This window comes from Phaethon aethereus, assembly GCF_964289735.1.
Source record: "Phaethon aethereus genome assembly, chromosome: 13".
Classification (NCBI taxonomy): Eukaryota; Metazoa; Chordata; class Aves; order Phaethontiformes; family Phaethontidae; genus Phaethon; species Phaethon aethereus.
The window spans coordinates 814,846-832,632 of record NC_138589.1 but is presented as its reverse complement, the minus strand read 5'-3'; the positions used below and the strand labels follow the sequence as shown (position 1 = coordinate 832,632).

The window sequence follows — 17,787 nt, the reverse complement described above, 5'->3', positions numbered from 1 at the left end:
CGGCAAGACGCAGAGCTAGCAGGTGTGTTACAGAGACTGCAGCAGGCTCAACAAGTCGAGCTTTTCCTTGCCACGATACGCAATGGTGGAGGCCGCCAGCTAAAGCCACCGCTTGAAAAAACAAAAGGGAAATCGGCCAACTTCCTCAATATTTTGGTACTAACAACGCAACACTTGCCACAGAAGAGTTCCTGGAGAGGACTGGAGCCAGGAAAGAGTCGACGTGGTGCCAGGAGAGGAGCACAACAGGACAAAAAAAAATAGTCAGTGGCAGCAAGTGACTTAGGGAGCGAAGACCTTGCTTTGGGGTTGCTGCGTAGCTGCGTTCTTGGGTCAGCTTTGTTTGTGTACTTTTAAACACCATCCTCTCCTCTAAGCTCAGGAGACAGGTTAACTCCTGCCCACCTCCATAGGTGCCCATCCTTACCTATGGCACGGTGTGCACCTGGGGACAGGCAGCCATGGGGCTGGAGTGCCACCTTCCGGCAAGTCACAGGCTGGGCAAGGAGAGCACACCAGGAACACATGTCCTCCAGAGCCCCCAGGCCGTTCCCATTGCTGCTTCTCCTTCCCGTGTCCTCACCTACTTCATGGGCCACTGGGAAGAGGCAAGAGAAATGACACGGCGCAGCTTTTGGCAGGTTGGCTCTGGAGCAATCGGACGCGACAAGGACTGCGATCAGACAGTTCCCCAGATCTTGGTGCAAATGTGCGCTCACAGCACATAAGCCAACCATGTCCTGGGCTGCACCCAAAGCCGCGTGGCCAGCAGGGCGGGGGGGGGGATTCTGCCCCTCTGCTCTGCTCGGGGGAGACCCCCCTGCAGTGCTGCGTCCAGCTCTGGAGCCCTCGGCACAGGAGAGACAAGGACCTGCTGGAGCGGGGCCAGAGGAGGCCCCAGCAACGCTCTGAGGGCTGGAACAAGCTCTGCTGGGAGGACAGGCTGGGAGAGCTGCGGGGGGTTCAGCCTGGAGCAGAGAAGGCTCCGGGGAGACCTTATTGCAGCTGCCAGGGCTTAAAGGGGGCTGATAGAGATGGGGACAGACTTTTTAGCAGGGCCTGTTGTGATAGGACAGGGGGTGATGGTTTTAAACAACAAGAGGGGAGATTTAAACTAGACGCAAAGAAAAAAATTTTCCCAAGGAGGGTGGTGAAACCCTGGCCCAGGTTGCCCAGAGAGGTGCTAGATGCCCCATCCCTGCGAACATCCCACGTCAGGTTCAACGGAGCTCTGAGCAACCTGCTCTAGCTGAAGATGAAGACTAGATGGCCTTGAAAGGTCCCTTCCTACCCAAACCATTCTGTGACCCTATGATCTTCTCAGCAATATGCCAGTTGCCATGGGTCAAGGTCTGAGCACCCTCCAAAAACCAAGCAACTCTGGAGAGTGCAACAGTCACCTGTGGATCAACTCAAAACCACCCCAGAGGTCCAGCAGGACATTGATGAAGGAGAAAACCTGACTTTTTTTGAACACTTGATCCACCTCCTAGCACCAGCCACCTCCATCCTGGCCACTCTCAGCAAGATGGTACCCAAGCATTTAGCAGACCTTGATGGACCCGTCTTGTGAGAGGTTATCCAGTATTTCTAAGGCCAAAAATGTAAGTACATACAAAGGCATCTGGCAGCAGTGAGTTTCAGAGCCAAAATGGACACGCTGCAAAACATTTCCTTCCACTTTAAGCCACACATACCTCCTACAAGCCCATTTGATTTTAAAAATCTCTATGTTTACAACCCAATTCCTCTCTTGCAGGAGAGTCACATGGAATTCCAGCTTTCCTCAGGCAGAAACCAGCCCTGCCCAAACTTTCCATATCTTTCTACCATTTTCTATTTTGATTCAGCCCGTGAAGTTTAGCACATGGACACATTCAGCGGAGCGCAACTCTGACCACCTGGTGCCTTGTTTGCCCTGAGCTGTCTACCAGGAGCAGTCTTTACCATTTCCTGCTCAAGTTCCATTAACTACCCTAAAAGAAAGGAGTGGGGAACAGTCACGTTCAAAAGGCAAAGATGAATCACTCCATCACACCTACCTGTGTGCCCAGCCAGAGTGGAAGATCAAGTGGCACAGGCCTGTCCCAGTGTCACTCAGGGTAGGCAGGATGACACAGGCAGCCCACGAAGTCGCACTTAGTCTACTCTCTTTTCTACTAGACCAGTCACTAAACATATTAGGATTATCAATAGAAGATATTAAGACCCACTGGGCAAAAACAGCACCCTCTCCAAACTTCTTGTGTTTCACTGTCCTCATGCTGCTGTTTTAACTTGTAATGAAGCTACAGACAAGTTATCAGAGCTTTTAATATGCTGATAGTGACACCCACCTTGCAGCAGCTAAAGCTGGTAACACCTTCTCTCTTTCATCAATACTCCATTGGTGTGATGAGTGCAGACCCAGAGGAGACCCCTCCGGCAGTGGTGCAGCAGAACCACACCAAAACACAACTGAACTCTTGGACTGCTTGCACAAAAAGGCTCCACAAGAGAGTGGAGACGCTTCATGAAGCAAAACAGCTTTTCTCTTGCTTCATCATCTGCCTTCCTCCAGGCAGGACTGCAGACAGTGGCGTTAAAACAAATCTTGTGGGTAAAAAGGAAAAGAAGAGATGAGAGTGAAGACAACTCAAGGAAGAAACAACCTGTGCTGAATGGGACCAATATATTCAAGACAAGATTATGCAGTAGGCAAGAGATACAGATATCTGCACAGAATTGTGTTTTGCTACAGAGAACTCATCAAAATCAGAGAGACAGAAGCAGAACGAGATCAAAGTTAAATCAAGTTGAGGGCAAAACACCAGTTTTAAAGTTAAGTCATTCAAGCAGCTGCAAGAACCAGCCTATCAGACTACATGAGATGTTTAAGGTCTTCTGCACAACTTGAGCTGGATGTAGACGCTGGATAAAGGTCAATAGGACTGGTGTAACAGGAAACTGGATTTCCACAGCTATTCGCAGCCTTCCTACCAAGTCACACAGCACGCAATCAGGGCAGGCGCGGTCTGAGACCTTTAAGTTCATCTCATCCACGCGCTGGTTTTCAAAACGGGACTATTAGGGAACAGCAAAGTTTTAAAGTCTGCAAGACACCCATGTGTCCTGCCCAGCCTATTGCCTTTAAACACATATGACAAACTAAGAGAGACCATTAGTGATTACTATGATACCTCCATAGAGAGTAGACATTTCCATAAACCTGTAGGGCAGCAAAGGAGAAGCATCAGTGGAGGACAAACTACCTAATATTGCCAGGCTCAAACAGTACTGGTGTCTTTACAGCAAATTAAAGATTGCCAAAGAGGCGTTTTGCAAGTTAAGTTTGAGAGAACAGAAGAGATTAGCCATACAACTAAGATGATGAGCTAGAAACTGCTTCATCCATTGCAAACACTGCTGCGAAACAGGGGTTTGGTCATGTCTTGCTGATGACTGGCCAAGTCTTGCTCCAAATAGGAAAAACTCTGAGTTTTAGTGACACTATTTAGTGAAACTATTTCTTAGAAAATAGGAAAGGCTTAAAAGACAGGCAGCTTTAGCACAGTGACCCAGAAAATAACAGATGTAAGCCAGTAGCTTGGAAAAATGAGGTAGTGTTACTGTCCAGACACAGAAAGGACAGAATAGGAAAGAATACAGCAGAGAGACAGTCTTTAATCAATATTTGCACATGCAGGAGATGCCACAGATAGGCCAAAATTTAAAATCTTTGAATCAACCACAAAGGCCTTTCCACATCAGCCTGCACCATTCAAAAATCTCTAGGCGGCAAGCACGATAACGTACACACCACTGCCAAAAATGCAAGATTAAGCACCACTCGCCAGAGTGCCCGTGATGAGCACAAGCTTGCTCTATCAAACAAAGGAATGCTGATGTTTCAGCTACCTGACTCAAGAACAAAGTACAATCTTCTCCTCAGAGATGCAAGTTAAAGTCACATTCCACTGAACCAGAAATTCACTTTGGTCCATGACATAGCTCCTTACTGGTTAGAGAAGTCCACTGGCTATGCAGTTTTCAAGCCAAACTAGAGCTTACAGGAACATAGGATAAGGAAAGCAAAAAAAGGCAATTTTACTTCCACGTTTCAGATGCAAACTAGCACAACTGGTACCTCACCGAGGCCAACAATTTCATTTTATTACTGACTAAAACAAGAGCAGCACACAGGGAAGCAGGGGGTTGTGCAAAACCGCTAGAAGATGGTACTTGTGAGAACGCCATGCTATTTCATGCTTTTCACATCAGCTGAACCTGCTGTGGAAGCGCACGCGCCCCATGCTTTTTCACGCACCGACAGAGGCATGCTGAAAGGCTGCTGCAGCCCTGTCTTTCCCAGCTGGATACTGGAGGCCCTCCCTTCCCCTGGCATTTGTTTGATGCCACCAAGCTGGCTGAGAAAAACAAATCAAAGATTAACCCCAAAAGGGAAAAGTTCTTCAATTTTTGGCCTGCTCAACTCCCTGAAGTGGTTTGCAACACGATCAGAGGAAGGCCTACAGCCCCTGGGGTGGGATGGCAGGATCACAGCAGCCCCAACGGAGGCCAGTCGGCCTCAGTGGGTCACAACTAGCAGGCAACTGTGATCACGCACATGCAGTTTTGCAGCAGGATCACATTTTTAAAAACCCAGGGACATTTAACACAAGGGACAAGGGTAAACGATAGCTCTGATAGAGACTGAACCAAATCTGCAATGGAAGGTGGCTAAGGAGCTGTGCCAATGCAGAAAACATCACAGCTACAAGGTTGAGTGTGGAAAGCTGGTCTGAGAGCCCTCAAGCCTGGAAGAACACCAACGTTTCAAATGCTGTTCGTGATCAGTTGATACTCACGTGATGAAGTCCAGAAAACTTGCTAGGGGCTCATAGGCATGGTTCCTCATGTGACGAAACTCCACCACCATCTTCTCCTTCAGCTTGTCGTCTATGACAGAGACAGTGAGCGGGGAGGCTTCATTGGCCAGAAAGTTCCCATAGTCTGTGCTCTGGAGGTGCAGTTTCAGGTCTGAAAAAGAAAGAATAATTCCACTCTGCAGGAAGTTGGGCTTGTTTTGTAGTTTGGGGTTGTTTTTTTTTTTTTTTTTCCTTTTTTTTCAATATATCCAAGAAAGCAGTTGCTCAGCACTTCTCTAGGTATTCTATTCTCTGAAAGATCACCTCAACAAAACCCATGTGTTACGTCATACGCTTTTATTTGTGCTCAGTTTTATCACGGACAATCCAAAGGCAGGAAAAGATCAGTGTTTCACCATAGCAGCATGGTGGTGTTGGGTCAACGTTTGGATTTGATGATCTTAGAGGTCTTTTCTGTGATTCTGTGAAAGAGGAAACTGTGTAACTGAGCACGCACCTGTGCCAGCTGTCCATTGCGCTTGATCAAGGTGGAAGAATCAATCTAGGGATCAATCTAGCTACTGATTTTGCTAGAAATCTAACAGAAAAGAAACAACTTAAGCACTTCCTCTAGCCAAAAGGGCTCTGGTTGCAGGCTTCTCTGAAGCCATCACAACCAAGGACCTATCTACACCCACAAGCAAGTTTCCTCAGATACTAGTGATGTGAAGGCATCTGAAAAGCTTTCAAAGCCAAAAAGACACAAACAGCAACCTTGAAGTTATAAAGCAGTTAGTATTACATCATCAAGTCAGTCCAACTCATTGTACTGGTAAAGAAATGTCAGGCATTAAGGGGTAGAGAGGGGCCAGTGAAGAGGAAGGCCATTTAAATCCATTTCGTATTGTATGCCACCTCTGCCCAGGATGGAGGAACATGCTCAGAAGCCTTCTCCTCCTCCAGTTTCAAGTAGAGGAAGCCTTTGTTTCCTCTGTTACCCTTGCTGCAGGTCAAGTGCCCAACCAAGCTGCAGTCCTGGCCAAAAAGCAACCACAACATGCTGAACTCTGTCAAGATAAAAGCCCTGTTTGAGCCAAAAGCATTTAAGTGTCTCTATGGAAAAACTGAATCCAGAACTGAGGAACGTCATATAATCCTGCTCCTCAAAGCTCTACTAGTTACACTGGTACATAATGTTCATCTCCCTTTGGCTTCACCTCAGAGGGCCAGTTAGGCAAGCACCCTCCTAGGGATTCAAGACCTTTATGGGGAAAGGAGAGTAGCTGGAAGAGTTTAGTCAAACCAGATGTGAACACACCGTCCAGAGAAAACAAAACAAAAAGACATTTCTCCCTGGTTTCTCTGAAGCAGGAGCACTGACGCTGCCTTTCCCTTCCACTGAACCGTACGAGTCCTCAGCATCATGGCATTGAGCATCCACAGCAGCCAGGTCAGAGCAACGACTCAGCCTAGCCTGAGAACTTTGATCTTTTGACGTCACACCCAGCTACAGGCACGAGATGAAGAGCATTGTCCGCATCAGGCTCCAAACTGACCTTCTACTGTACAGTGCGATACTGTCCTCAGCCCAAGGGGTGGAAGGGTCAAACTACTTTCAAGCTGACTTTAACTCTTCTGGGTGTTTCCAAGGGGGTCTAGCAAAGATGTTTTTGACCCAGCACATTTTTAGTTATGAAGACGTTACCACCACTAAGTCTCACAGGAAACAGATTGTGGTTATAGAGGTGGTTCTGTCATGTTTCTCAGCACTTTACAAGCGTGTTTGGTGCTACTCTTACTTCTAGTAAGGAATCCTGGATGCAGCAAAGAGAGCTACTTGCCCAACACCATGCATCATGGCTGAAGCAAAGAGAAAATTAAGCTAGACCTCTGCTCCCCAGACTATGCTGCAGCTCAACAGCTGTGTTTTAGTCTACCAAAACATCATGATCTTACACTCACACTTTCGAGGTGGGAAAACATTGTCTGGATTACTCAAGGCAGCGAAGTTTTCAACATAACTCTTGTCGAAGTCAAACACTGGATCATGTCAAAACTCAGAATGCCCCTCACGTCCATGCTGCCTGCACGGAATTGCTATTGCCAGTAATCACTTCCTAAATCCTCTAAAACGCTCACAGGCAGCACCCTGCACACAAGTTCTCACCCATCTGTTTTGCAATTGCTTGATTTTTGAAAGCTACAACATAGTTACAGAGGGGAAAAATCTACCGGAATTATGTCTTAATGAGTTTCAGTCCCTCGTTTGAAAGCTCTTGGATGATGAGTTTTGGAGCCCGAGCGTAAATACAGTTCAGGGCTTTACTAGTTTGCTTTTAGCAAGAGGCTGGAGAAAGCATGGAGCAAAATTCAGTAGCTGCTCAATGAATATGAGAGAAAGGGTCCTGGTAAGAGTATTGCACCCATAAAATCAGACCGCAAGGGAAGGCACAGGGGACTGGAGTAGCTACATTCACGTACCTCCTACTTTCAGTTCTCTGTAGTTGTGCAGAGCTCTAACGAAAACTAAGCCTGCCCAAAAAGGCATGTGATGTTATTTTGCAGCTATACAGGACTTTGGAGAGGAAGTAGCTATTGCATATCCCACCCCGTCCTACTTCAGTAGGGAAGCTTCCAAAGCTTTCAGCTTGTTTCCTCAGCTCCAATTCTGCTACTCCAAAACCACGGCTTCCTTTTGGTGTCATCACAACCTGCAACTCCGCTCATACTTTTGAGGCTGCAAGAGGTCACCTTCCTATGGGGTCACTTGATGCTAGAGACGCAGCGACACAAAAAAAAAAAAAAAAAAAGAGAGAGAGACAAAAGACTTTGCTGTATCATTCACTTCCAGGAGGTGGGAGCTGCATTGCATTCAGACCGGAGCCACACAAGCTGCACGCCGTGCCTTGCAGCCTCTCCCTCAAGAGCTCTGAGCAAGCTCCCATGAGCTGCTTGGCCAGAGCATTTTGTCCTGATCGATGAGGGGGTTGCCCCCCCAACTCCACAGCACAAGAGCCAGCACAACATTATGTTGCAACTGGAATACGGGCCATGTTTATATAACACTTGGAATTAATTTTTAGGGGGAAGGCCAGCCACAAACTGCAGGAACTAAACTCTGCTGAATCTCTAAGCATCCAAGCAGACAGAGCAGAACATATTTTCCAAAAATTGGACTGCATTTATCAACCCTGAGTCAATGCATCCCATGGCCTACCAGCACCTTACATGAGCCTGTCCTCCACTAGCCACTGGGCCGGTCACCAAGCCTCAGCCAAGGGGGTTCAGGAGTCTTTAATAGGCCTGTTCACATGTCAGGCTTCTCACTTAAGACTGGACTAATCCCGTGGTTTCACAAATCCCCAGCCAGGAGAGCTGTCCCAGTAGCACTGTGACTAATAAACGGACCCACTGCTGAGCAAGCCCCAAGCTCTCCAAAAGCTCAAGTTCCTCTTTCCTAACGCAAGTTCAGACCGAGCTGGACTCGGCCTCTGGCAGCAACAGCAGCACCTCGGCCGGGGCGGCTGCCAGCGATCCCACAGGCTGCCTGTCGACGAGACGCTGGCTGCGAGTCTTCTGCCGTGCCTCTTCCCCAGCAGCCCGCTGGAGGGGAGAGAGACCCGCACCTGGAGCCCAGCCGCTCCCGATAAGCTCCTCCAGATGCTGACTAACAGCAGCACACAGCCTCAACCCACCGACTGCTTTTGAGAGAGGTACGTTTGCCTGTTTTGGCGTTTTTCCAAGCGGCTCACACACTTTAAGAAACAGACTGAGCCAGCATTTGGCAAGGGAGCGCTGGAATTACCATAATGCTTTTGTTCTTTCTCTCTCCTCCCCCGCAAAAGCTAGTAAATGATGGCCAGATCACAGTTCCCAGAAAGCTGCCTCGTGCAAGAGCACGACAGCTTGTCAGAATGACGGCCTTTTTCTGCCGAGTATTCAAGCAGGATAGCACTCGAGACTACCACGACATGTACTTACAGCCCCCTCCTTTCAGCTCTCGGATCAGGCCCTCTGGTTTGGATGCAGTTGGCTGTATGCATACCGCCGCCAACACCACGCCTCGACATTTCAAGATGACTTTTTCTTTAGGGATTTCAGATCCACAGTAGTAGTATGACCCTCTCCTGCAGGTTTGCTTTGCCATAACGAGGAATCAAGTCATTACTCAGTCTTTCAGACATCTGTCAGTCAAAGCCTGTCCTGTAAGCCCTACTCAGACAGTGACCCATGGCCCCACCAGCTCATACTTCCAGCCCTTCCGTCTTCAGTGTCCTCCCATCACTGCATTGCAGAGCTCTGAATCAACTTAAGAGCTCAAAGCACTTCCAGGAAAGGACCAATTCATCTTCTCACACACAGGCTTTCGTAACTTCTGAGCTGAACTGGTGTTTTCACACAATTATCTGCTGTAACCCCAACATCTCACTCCAAAGCACCTGGGGCCATCATGGCATATATAAAAATTAAAATATCGTTTGCCATCTCCCAGGCCTGAGGCAGTAAAGCTGAGGGATTACACAGCAGTCTGCAGATCAGCTACATCGCCCACGTCTCCCTTCAGAAGACCACAGTCATTACCATTTGGCTTGCTGCTGTCTGTTTGGTCTCTTTATAGCCACCTCAGACACTCATGAAGCTGATTCTCCGAAATCTCACCCGAGAAGCACCCAGAGACCCTTAATTCCCTGGAGAATTTAAGACCTTTTCTGGGGTCGCACACCACCAGCAGCGAAGTGCCACCTTTCCTCTGCTGTCAGGCAGCAAATTCCTCTGAGCTACAGAGAAATGTCTTCTCTGGCCCTTTGCCCTCTACCAGGTGTCTCGCCTCTAGCTCTTCACCTCTGTGTTTGAGATGTCCTCAGCACCAAATGCCAGCCTGTGTTTCTAGCTCAGCCCTTCCTGGGGTTGAACTCACCCTCCTCAGAGCTTCAAACCCAGTAAAGCCAGGGTTCTTGTTCACTTTGGAGCCCTCAACCACAGGCAGACCTCTCGTGATCCTTCCAAAAGGTGAGGTAACCCCTCCTAGCCTGCCTGCACCTCCAGTTAACTTCACCCTTACATACACTTTTTTCCTCTCTAAAAGTAGACCGCACAAAGTCACAGCTTCTGTGATCTCAGAGGTTCAGTACAGTAACAGGGCATCGGGCCAGCACCTAGTCCAGCGGTTTAAGGGAGAGGCAACAAATCATTCAGAGGCTAAGAGAAACAGGGCAGAAAGCAGTCTCACGCTGCAGGAGCCGACAGCAGAGGAAAAACAACAAGACGAAAGCACCGACAGGCTGCCGAGTGGTGATACTTGCCAGGAAACCCAGACACCATCATCTTCTAACGAGGGGCAGGACCCAAACAAGGGCCGAAGCTGTACCAGCGCTGAGAAGCTGACCTCAGCTGCTGCTTGAAGTTTAGCTAGGAGAAACTACGAAGCAGGTCTCTGCCCAGTAAAGGAGGCCAGAACAAACAGCAAAGAGCCTCTGCTGAACCCTGCAGGAAGCCAGAGACCACAGTGTTTGTTTGCCACCATGATTTAGCGGGCTGTGGAAGTGCCATCTTTCTTCCAATAAATCATGTTTTCCTTGAGCTTGTTTTAACAGGACAGCTGATTAACCAGCCACAGCGAGTGGTTACCCTGGAGGACGCAGGACAAAACCCCGAGATTAGCAGGACAGCCTTTCAGCTCCTGCCCTGGTGCTGCACAAGCAGCCAGCATTCACAGGACAGGAATGGTCTATATCCTCCTTAGGTCTCACTGTTCCCATATGCTCTGCCTCATCTGGCAGATAAAAGCTCCTGGGGACAGGGCCAGTCCTCCTGCACAGCCCCAGCAAGCAAGGATCAGCTTTTCACAAAGGGCTCCTAGATGTCAGGAGACAGAGAGCATCATTATTGTGCTTTCCAGAGGTGCCTACCACATTACAGCTTGGCTTCTACACTCACCGAGTTTGGGGTTCAGACTGAATCATTCCCAGAGTTCAAGATCTAAGCACAGCCAGACTTCAGGACCACCATGGCCTCTCCTTGCTCAGTAGTAGAGGAAAGGAGCTGCATAGGAAAAGATCTATCCCATTCCCCACACACCCAGGAGAACACCATGAGCTCCACCGTGGACCGAGATGCCAAAAGCACGCCTGGAGTTAGTCTGTAGCTCTAGTAGCAATGCAATTTCTCTACACAAGAGAGGACACACTGCCCATGCAGTTAAGCTGAAAGAGAAGCTCAGCTCCAGCCTTTTGGGGCTCAAATTCCAGGACCACAGTGATAAAATGGAAGAGAGAAGGGTAGCACAGCCTCTTCCGCTCTTCTCTCAGCGAAAGGAGGTACAGCAAACACTCAGTACGTAACACCATAAAACAAAGGCAACCTCCAGGGGAGAAAAAAGATCCTTGGGACTACGAAAACAAAAGCACCCACTGCACTCAGCAGACACCTGGTACACAGAGGACATGCTCCCCAATATTTGTGCGGGCAAGAGCCCACAGCTCTGCTCAGGCAGGCCCTTGCTTCAGTGCATCCAGCCATCCTGTGGCCAGACCACGGGAAGACAGACACACTTCAGCCCACAGCAGCTCAACCCCATACTCAGTGCACTTCAATATATTTCATCACTTCTCCTGTGCATGGAGAGAGAGGGAGGAGGAGAAGGTGGGGGAGAAGCTGATGTCTCTATGCTGAAGAGGCATTCAGGACAACAAGCTGTTAGCAATCCGCTCCCAAAGTTGACCAAAAGCAGCACTCCCCTTCTGGGCAACAAGAGCTACCCAGAGTAACCCTGGAAACACTCTTCAAGACTCAAAAACAACCAACCAACCTGTCCAGTCGTGGTTTATTCCACACCATCCAGCCTGGTTATCAAGAGTTTGGTGGTCACTACGTACTGCTACAGATTAACGTGACAGAAAACACGGCTCTGGCATGTGCGAGGGTACCATTCAGGCAGAAGAGCGTGCCCTCCAGCTGGCGTGGAGCCAGAGAGTCTAGGACAAGTGTGACCTACTTGCTTTAAGCTCTCCGATTTCACTGTTGATGTGCACGCGTCCTAGAAATGGAGGCCTGTGGACCAAACTGAGGAGATGAGAGAGAACCACAGCCTTGGAAATCCTTTCTTTCTAAAAGAATCACACAGTATTTGTTTCTCCTAGCCACTCTTTACCTCTCAAATACATCTTTGGGGCTCAGATGGTTATGCTGCTCTTCCCCGAGCTGATGTGACACAACACCAATCCTTGGTGTTATGAGGACTGAAAAACCAAGAGTTTTCATGGGACAAGTCCACAGCAGACTGATGAACTGCAGGCTGAGCTGCACAAATAAAACACAACAGACCCCTGCGGGGGCATGAGACTTGTTCCACACACAGCTTAAGCCAAAGACAGGACATATCCCATCCCTCCACGTGCTCACCACTGTGTCCATAAGGCATGCAAGTCCCCAGCCGAGCCGATTGCATGGACAGAAGCACCTAGAAGCACCTAGCACCCACAAGAGATGTGGTGGTGGTAGAAACACGCAGCCTCTGGAAAGCCTCTCCCAACAGAGGCCCATGCTAACAAGCTAGAGACAACTCAGCCTCGTTACCCAGCTAGAACGTGACATGTCCTGCTGCTGGATTTCACCATACCAATCGCCTTTATCACACTGGCAGGTCAGAAAGAAATCTGTTTCCTACACCGCTCGTGTGGGAGCACGAGGAACATTAGCAATAGGAGGCTCGTGAACACAGACTTGAAAGTAAAGAAATTCCTGTTTCTAAAGAAGCAGCTTTTGTAGGCTTCCCAAGCTCCATATACTTTTTGCAGTTCGGAGCATTGCAAACCAACAGTAAAGCCGATAACCTACATTTCCAGTCCCAGACTGAATTCTGCTTCTTCAAAGCAGCACCACTGTCCAACTGCATCAACAGCTTTTTACTCTCCAGAGATGATACCAAACCCCTAACAGGCTACCGTGGCTTTTAGGAGCTGGAGACAGCTCACCACCCTTTTGACGGCAGAAATCTGGGTGACTCCTAAGTTTGGTTATCCACGACGGGTTCCACTCAAGAACATAGCCATGCTCACACCGCTGAAGCGGAGGAAAGCAGCTCCAAGTCCTTCACTGACACCTTGTGTCAGAAGCAGGAATTGGCTACAAGAGAGGGCCAAGCAGGTGCCAAGCGATACCCAGGCGCAGGTGTACAGCACCCCAAGACCTCTGGCTGAGAAACAACCAAAGCACCAGGACTTTTGGAGCTGAAAGAAGGGATTAAACATTATTGCCGAGGGTTTCAAGAGAAAGCTTAAGTCAAAACAGCTCTCACGCCCTCCCGCCTCAATCCTGGTCATGTTTTCCTGCCCCTTCTTAAAGCCAGCTCAGGAACCTTCTTGATCACACAGAGCCTATTTGGCTCTCTATTTCCGACTCATCAGGAAGCAAGAGCTCGAGTCGCTTACTTTGTGATCAGACAAGCAGAGGTGACAGAGCATCACACACAAAAGCGTGATCTCCTCCTTCCCGCAGCACTAAGCTGTCAGCCCAAGTCCCAACGCAGAGAATTTGATTCCTTTGTGCCTCCAGACCGATCCAAGCATGCAAGAGGAAGCAGAGTTTCAGATCTGGAAGCACAGAAAACAGGTACTGAAATGGGAAAATCAGAACCAAAGGGAGAGAGGAAAGAAGTGGTCTGACCACAGACCTAGTGATCAAGAGCAACATTCCTTTGAAGGAAAGTCTTTCTACAAGAGCACACTAGACAGAGACACAGAAAGCCAAGCGGAGGAGGAATGAGCTTGGCAGTGAACACTGAACAGCCTTCAAGCTCTGAATGAAGCTTGACAAGGAGCACAGCAGCAGCCGCTGCCACCCAAGAGCTGTCAGGGATGGGACAGTAATGATACCAAGACAAACATATGGCAACTCCACACTGACTCATTCCAAATGCAGAAAAGACCGCTCTGAGGGAGAGCTAGGTTTACGCAACTGGGCTCAGAAGGCAAGGAGGGGAGGAAAAAAGAGAAGCTATAAATACAGAAAGACTCCAAAGAGGAAGTTATCTGCAAGAAAGGTGATAAAATGATAGTTTAGGGCATGCTGAGACTTCTGACAAGCAAGAGCGCTGGAATACCTCCCACCTCTTTCAGGCCCTCGGCTCCATAGCAAAAATGACAGAGACTGCTGCAAGTAACGAGCTGCAAAAAAGTCCAGCTGAAAAGAGGCTTCTGTCCTAAGTAAAAACATCCCGGGTATTTTTAAGGTAGAGACTGAGGCACATCGTGGCATGCTGTTCCCATCCTGTTGCTTAATATTTGCATCAGCAGCCCCAGGTAACTGGCATCTAAGGTTCAGCTGGCCAAGGATCCCTCTAGATAGTCAATATTAACTTCAATGGCTCAGCAATGATCATCAAGATAACGCTGATGCTTAACTAGTATTTTTAGAAGAAAGAACAATTCAATAATTATAGTCCCATTGACCAAAACAACCAACATCTCTGGATACATGTGTTTCTAGCCTATTTCAATACAGACATGGTTTTGAGCTTTGTGATTTGTGATCCAGGCCCTGGACACCAATGAATGAAAAATGTTAAGCAGGTCACTGATACTCAGGACCAGTTTAGCATCAACTAATTAAAATGATGAGCTGACCACAGGTAACGAGTATCGCACAGTAAAACCTTCACAGCTCTCCAGGTTTGTACACACTGATCTAGAAAAGAGACAACAGCTGGAAGTTGGAATTAGCTTTGAAGGAGAACTCAAGATTACAGGCGAAGGGGAATTCACCAGTGAATTTATTTAGATCTTCACTGGAATTTTTCCACTAGCAATCCTGCAATAGCAGCAGGTCCTAGATGACCCGATCTCCTCAAAAACTGATAGTGGGTATCAGGGATTAGGTTAGGGCACCCCAGTAATCCTCTGGCCTTAAAAAGGTTTCCTGCGCTGCCTGCCGTTTAGGAAGCGAAAGCACAAGGCAAGACTCGCCAGCAAAGCCTGCCAAACCCGCAGGACACGCACCACAGCTACACAGCCACCTCAAGAAAGCAAGAGGAGCTCAGGCTTCCTTAAACCGCCGTATCAGCTGCTGCAACCACTGAGTCAGCTGAGTTCAGAGCGAGCAGCCGGGGCGGGAGGACCAAGCGCCTGCTCAGCCATGGGGTGATGAGGGGAGAGCGCCTCAAAAACGCCGCTGTCAGCTCTTTTCCCTACAGCCACGCAGCCCCTCACCTCCCCACCGGCCCTCCGACCCCACACCAGCCGAGTTTTCCTCTCAGCCCAACGGCCGGGCCTTCCCCTCAGTATGGGACTGGGATGGCGGGGGGGGTCCCCGCCCGTCTCAGAGCCCCGCCGCCAACTCACCTTCCAGGCTCTCACACTGCACCAGGTTCACGTAGTCACCTTGCCGCAACACCCCCGCCTTAAAACCGCGCACCAGCCCTTCCAGGTAGCCGTTATCCACGTTAAAATACAGCTCAGGGAAAGACGACATGGCGGCCGGCGGGACGAGACGGGCGAAGGCACTCTCTCCCCCGCCCCCCTCCTTCTCCTCCTCCCCTTTCCCCGCCCCGCCGCGGCGCCTCACGTGACCCGCCCCGCGCTCACGTGACGCGGCGCGCGCGCGCCTGGGCCCCGCCCACCTTCCCGGCAGGCAGTGCGAAGGCGGGGAGAAGCTGAGGCCATGGCGGTTGGGAGCCGGGATGGCGGCGGCCGGCAGTCGCGGGGACGGCGGTCCCGGCCGCCACACTCCCCTCGGAGGCCTCCTTCAGCCCCAGTTGAACACTCCCCTCCGCCCCAACCGTGTCCTCACCCAGCGCTAGGCTTGAGGTTCGCCTCCAGCACGCCTGAAAGCCCCTCTATAGGTTTTTAAAGCCTTTTCACAGCTTCCACCGACACGGTTTTTTACCCCCGAGCGCGCCTGGTGGCATAGGGGTTAGTGGTGGAGGAGGTGATGGTCTGCGTTGGATGCCTCCGTACTGCAGGTACCCCCTTGGTCACCAGTTCCTTGGGGTTGATGGCTGGCAGGGTCCCTGGGTGTAAAGCACCCTGGGCCGCCATCGGCGATACTGGCAGGAGAAGAGCACAAGTAAAGCTCCCAGCGCAGCCAAAATGTCACCTTCCTGGGGCGTCCCTCCTGCTGAGAGACTACTCGTCACTCAGGAAGGGCCCTGCAGGAGCTGCCCTGGAAATAAAAAATCTAATTTTGTTGGACGTGGAAGTGCCCTGGACTCTTGGCTGTGTGGACATGGTGCCCACCTGGGTGCGGGTACCCTCGCTTTGCTGCTACTCCTCTCCCCTGAGATCCCAAGCGGCCGCATTGAACGATTCCCACTCGGCAATGGCTTTTGCTAACGGCTGGTTTATTAGAGCTGCAGAGGAGGAGGTGGCACGCGTGGGCAAGGAGCAGGCAGCCCAGCAACACGGGTGCTAGTTCTTGCCGCAGGGGAGACTGGTGCTGATTTTCCTGCAGTAGCAAAAAGCGTTGAAGAAGCGGCAGTAGCAGGTGGCACAGGGGTCACAGCAGGGGACCTGATGCCCAAGGCAGGACTCCAGGAGACGGACGCAGCGGCGGGGGGAGCGCTCTTCGCGGCCCGCAGCTTGTAGTTCTGCGGACGATTCCTACCAGAAAAAGAGGAGGAAGAGGAGGGAAAGAATTGGTACTGGACCACTGTGCCAGCAATAAAGCACTGCGTGGGAGAGTGCCAAGAGTGGCAGCAGAGAGCCCCGTCATGCTCAACTCGGGGCTTGGTCTGTTGGAAATCGCTGCTGAGCCCCGTGGGCTCGCTGCGGGCATTGCTGCCTCATCCACCATGTCTCAAGGCCTTCATGGCATTTAGGGCATTTATTTTGAAGCGCAGCCTCTACTTTAGTGAAGGGCGCTGTGCCTTCTGCCCAAACAGAGGCACCAGGGGCAGAGCCAGGCAAGACACGACACTGCCCGGTGAGCTCCTGCTTTGCAGAGACTTCCTGGGCTGCACTTGAGATTAATTAAAGGAGTTGCAGGAGCGTGGGCTTGGACCACCCTCTTTTGAGTGCCGCAGCCCCTCGCAGCTCTGGGGGGCTGCTCGTCCTTGCCCTGGCTGCCCCCCAGCAGGCGACAAACAGATCCTCCCTGCCTAGGCAGCACCATGTTGGGCTCCAAACCACCCCGAGGGCATGGAGAAGGCTCCTGTGGCCCGAGGCTGCTCCTTGGGGTGTCTGTAAGAAAGCTTGTGGCACGTTACCTGCGGTTCCAGCACGCCGCCTCTCTGCATGAGGTCACCATTGGCTTCCTGGACCTCCAGGGCCATCTGCTCAAACCCCAGCCGGGGGAGAGGTCCTGTGAGACACAGAGAGGCTGGATAAGGAGGCTGCTGGGGGGTCTGCTCTGATTCTGCTCCCCATGGTCGTGTGTGTGTATATCCCCCCAAAAAGCCCCCCACTCCCCGCAGGCTGCTCTCGCAGTGACAGGAGAAGCTGTGCTGCTTTAAGGGGATCCCCTGCATCTGACCCTGGGCATAGGGTCCCCACTTCAATTTTGGGGACCCCGGGCATGCCAGCGAGCGGCTGGTGGGGGAGAGCAGCAGGGAGGGAGAGGCTGCAGGACTCACCTGCCGGCTCCGCAGACGCCTCCTTGACGTTCTGTAGCAGGCCGGAGTAGCGGGCTCTGTCCGCCCCCTCCAGCCCCACCTTCTGCAGGTGGCTGTGGCCGAGGTCAGCGGTGAGGATGGCCTGGATCCCCTGCAGCAGCCCACAGCACAGCAGCAGCACGTTCAGCATGGTCCTGGGGGACAACCTGTGCAGAGGGGTCCCGGCCAGCATCAGCCCCACTGCCAGCAGCCTGGGCTGGCCCCCGGCCGCCCCAGCAGTGCCGGAGCGGTGAGGGACAGCCTCTGCCAGCACAGCTGGTTTGCTCTCTCGGACCACCATGTGCCTGGGAGCTTCACACAGACCCTCCAGAGCTAACGCACGTGCCATGGGGCGCC

At 50.9% G+C, this 17,787-nt stretch overlaps 2 protein-coding genes across 2 annotated transcripts in view; both read right to left on the bottom strand.

Moving 5' to 3' along the window:
* ATP6V0D1 (ATPase H+ transporting V0 subunit d1) overlaps positions 1-15,314 on the bottom strand; it is a gene marked incomplete at both ends in the record, with an annotated part of 34,750 nt that extends 19,436 nt beyond the window's left edge. Inside the window, 2 exons of the mRNA XM_082005904.1 lie at positions 4,848-5,019; positions 15,185-15,314. Of these exons, the coding sequence (XP_081862030.1) occupies positions 4,848-5,019; positions 15,185-15,314 (302 nt within the window). The remainder of the gene's footprint in view (positions 1-4,847; positions 5,020-15,184) is intronic.
* A 935-nt stretch (positions 15,315-16,249) lies between these two features.
* On the bottom strand, positions 16,250-17,581 carry AGRP (agouti related neuropeptide; the record flags this gene model as incomplete). Its single annotated transcript, XM_082005571.1, has 3 exons — positions 16,250-16,441; positions 17,047-17,141; positions 17,413-17,581. The coding sequence occupies 3 exons, from the start codon at positions 17,579-17,581 to the stop codon at positions 16,250-16,252; spliced, it is 456 nt and encodes a 151-aa protein (XP_081861697.1).
* Between the last annotated feature and the right edge of the window lie 206 nt (positions 17,582-17,787).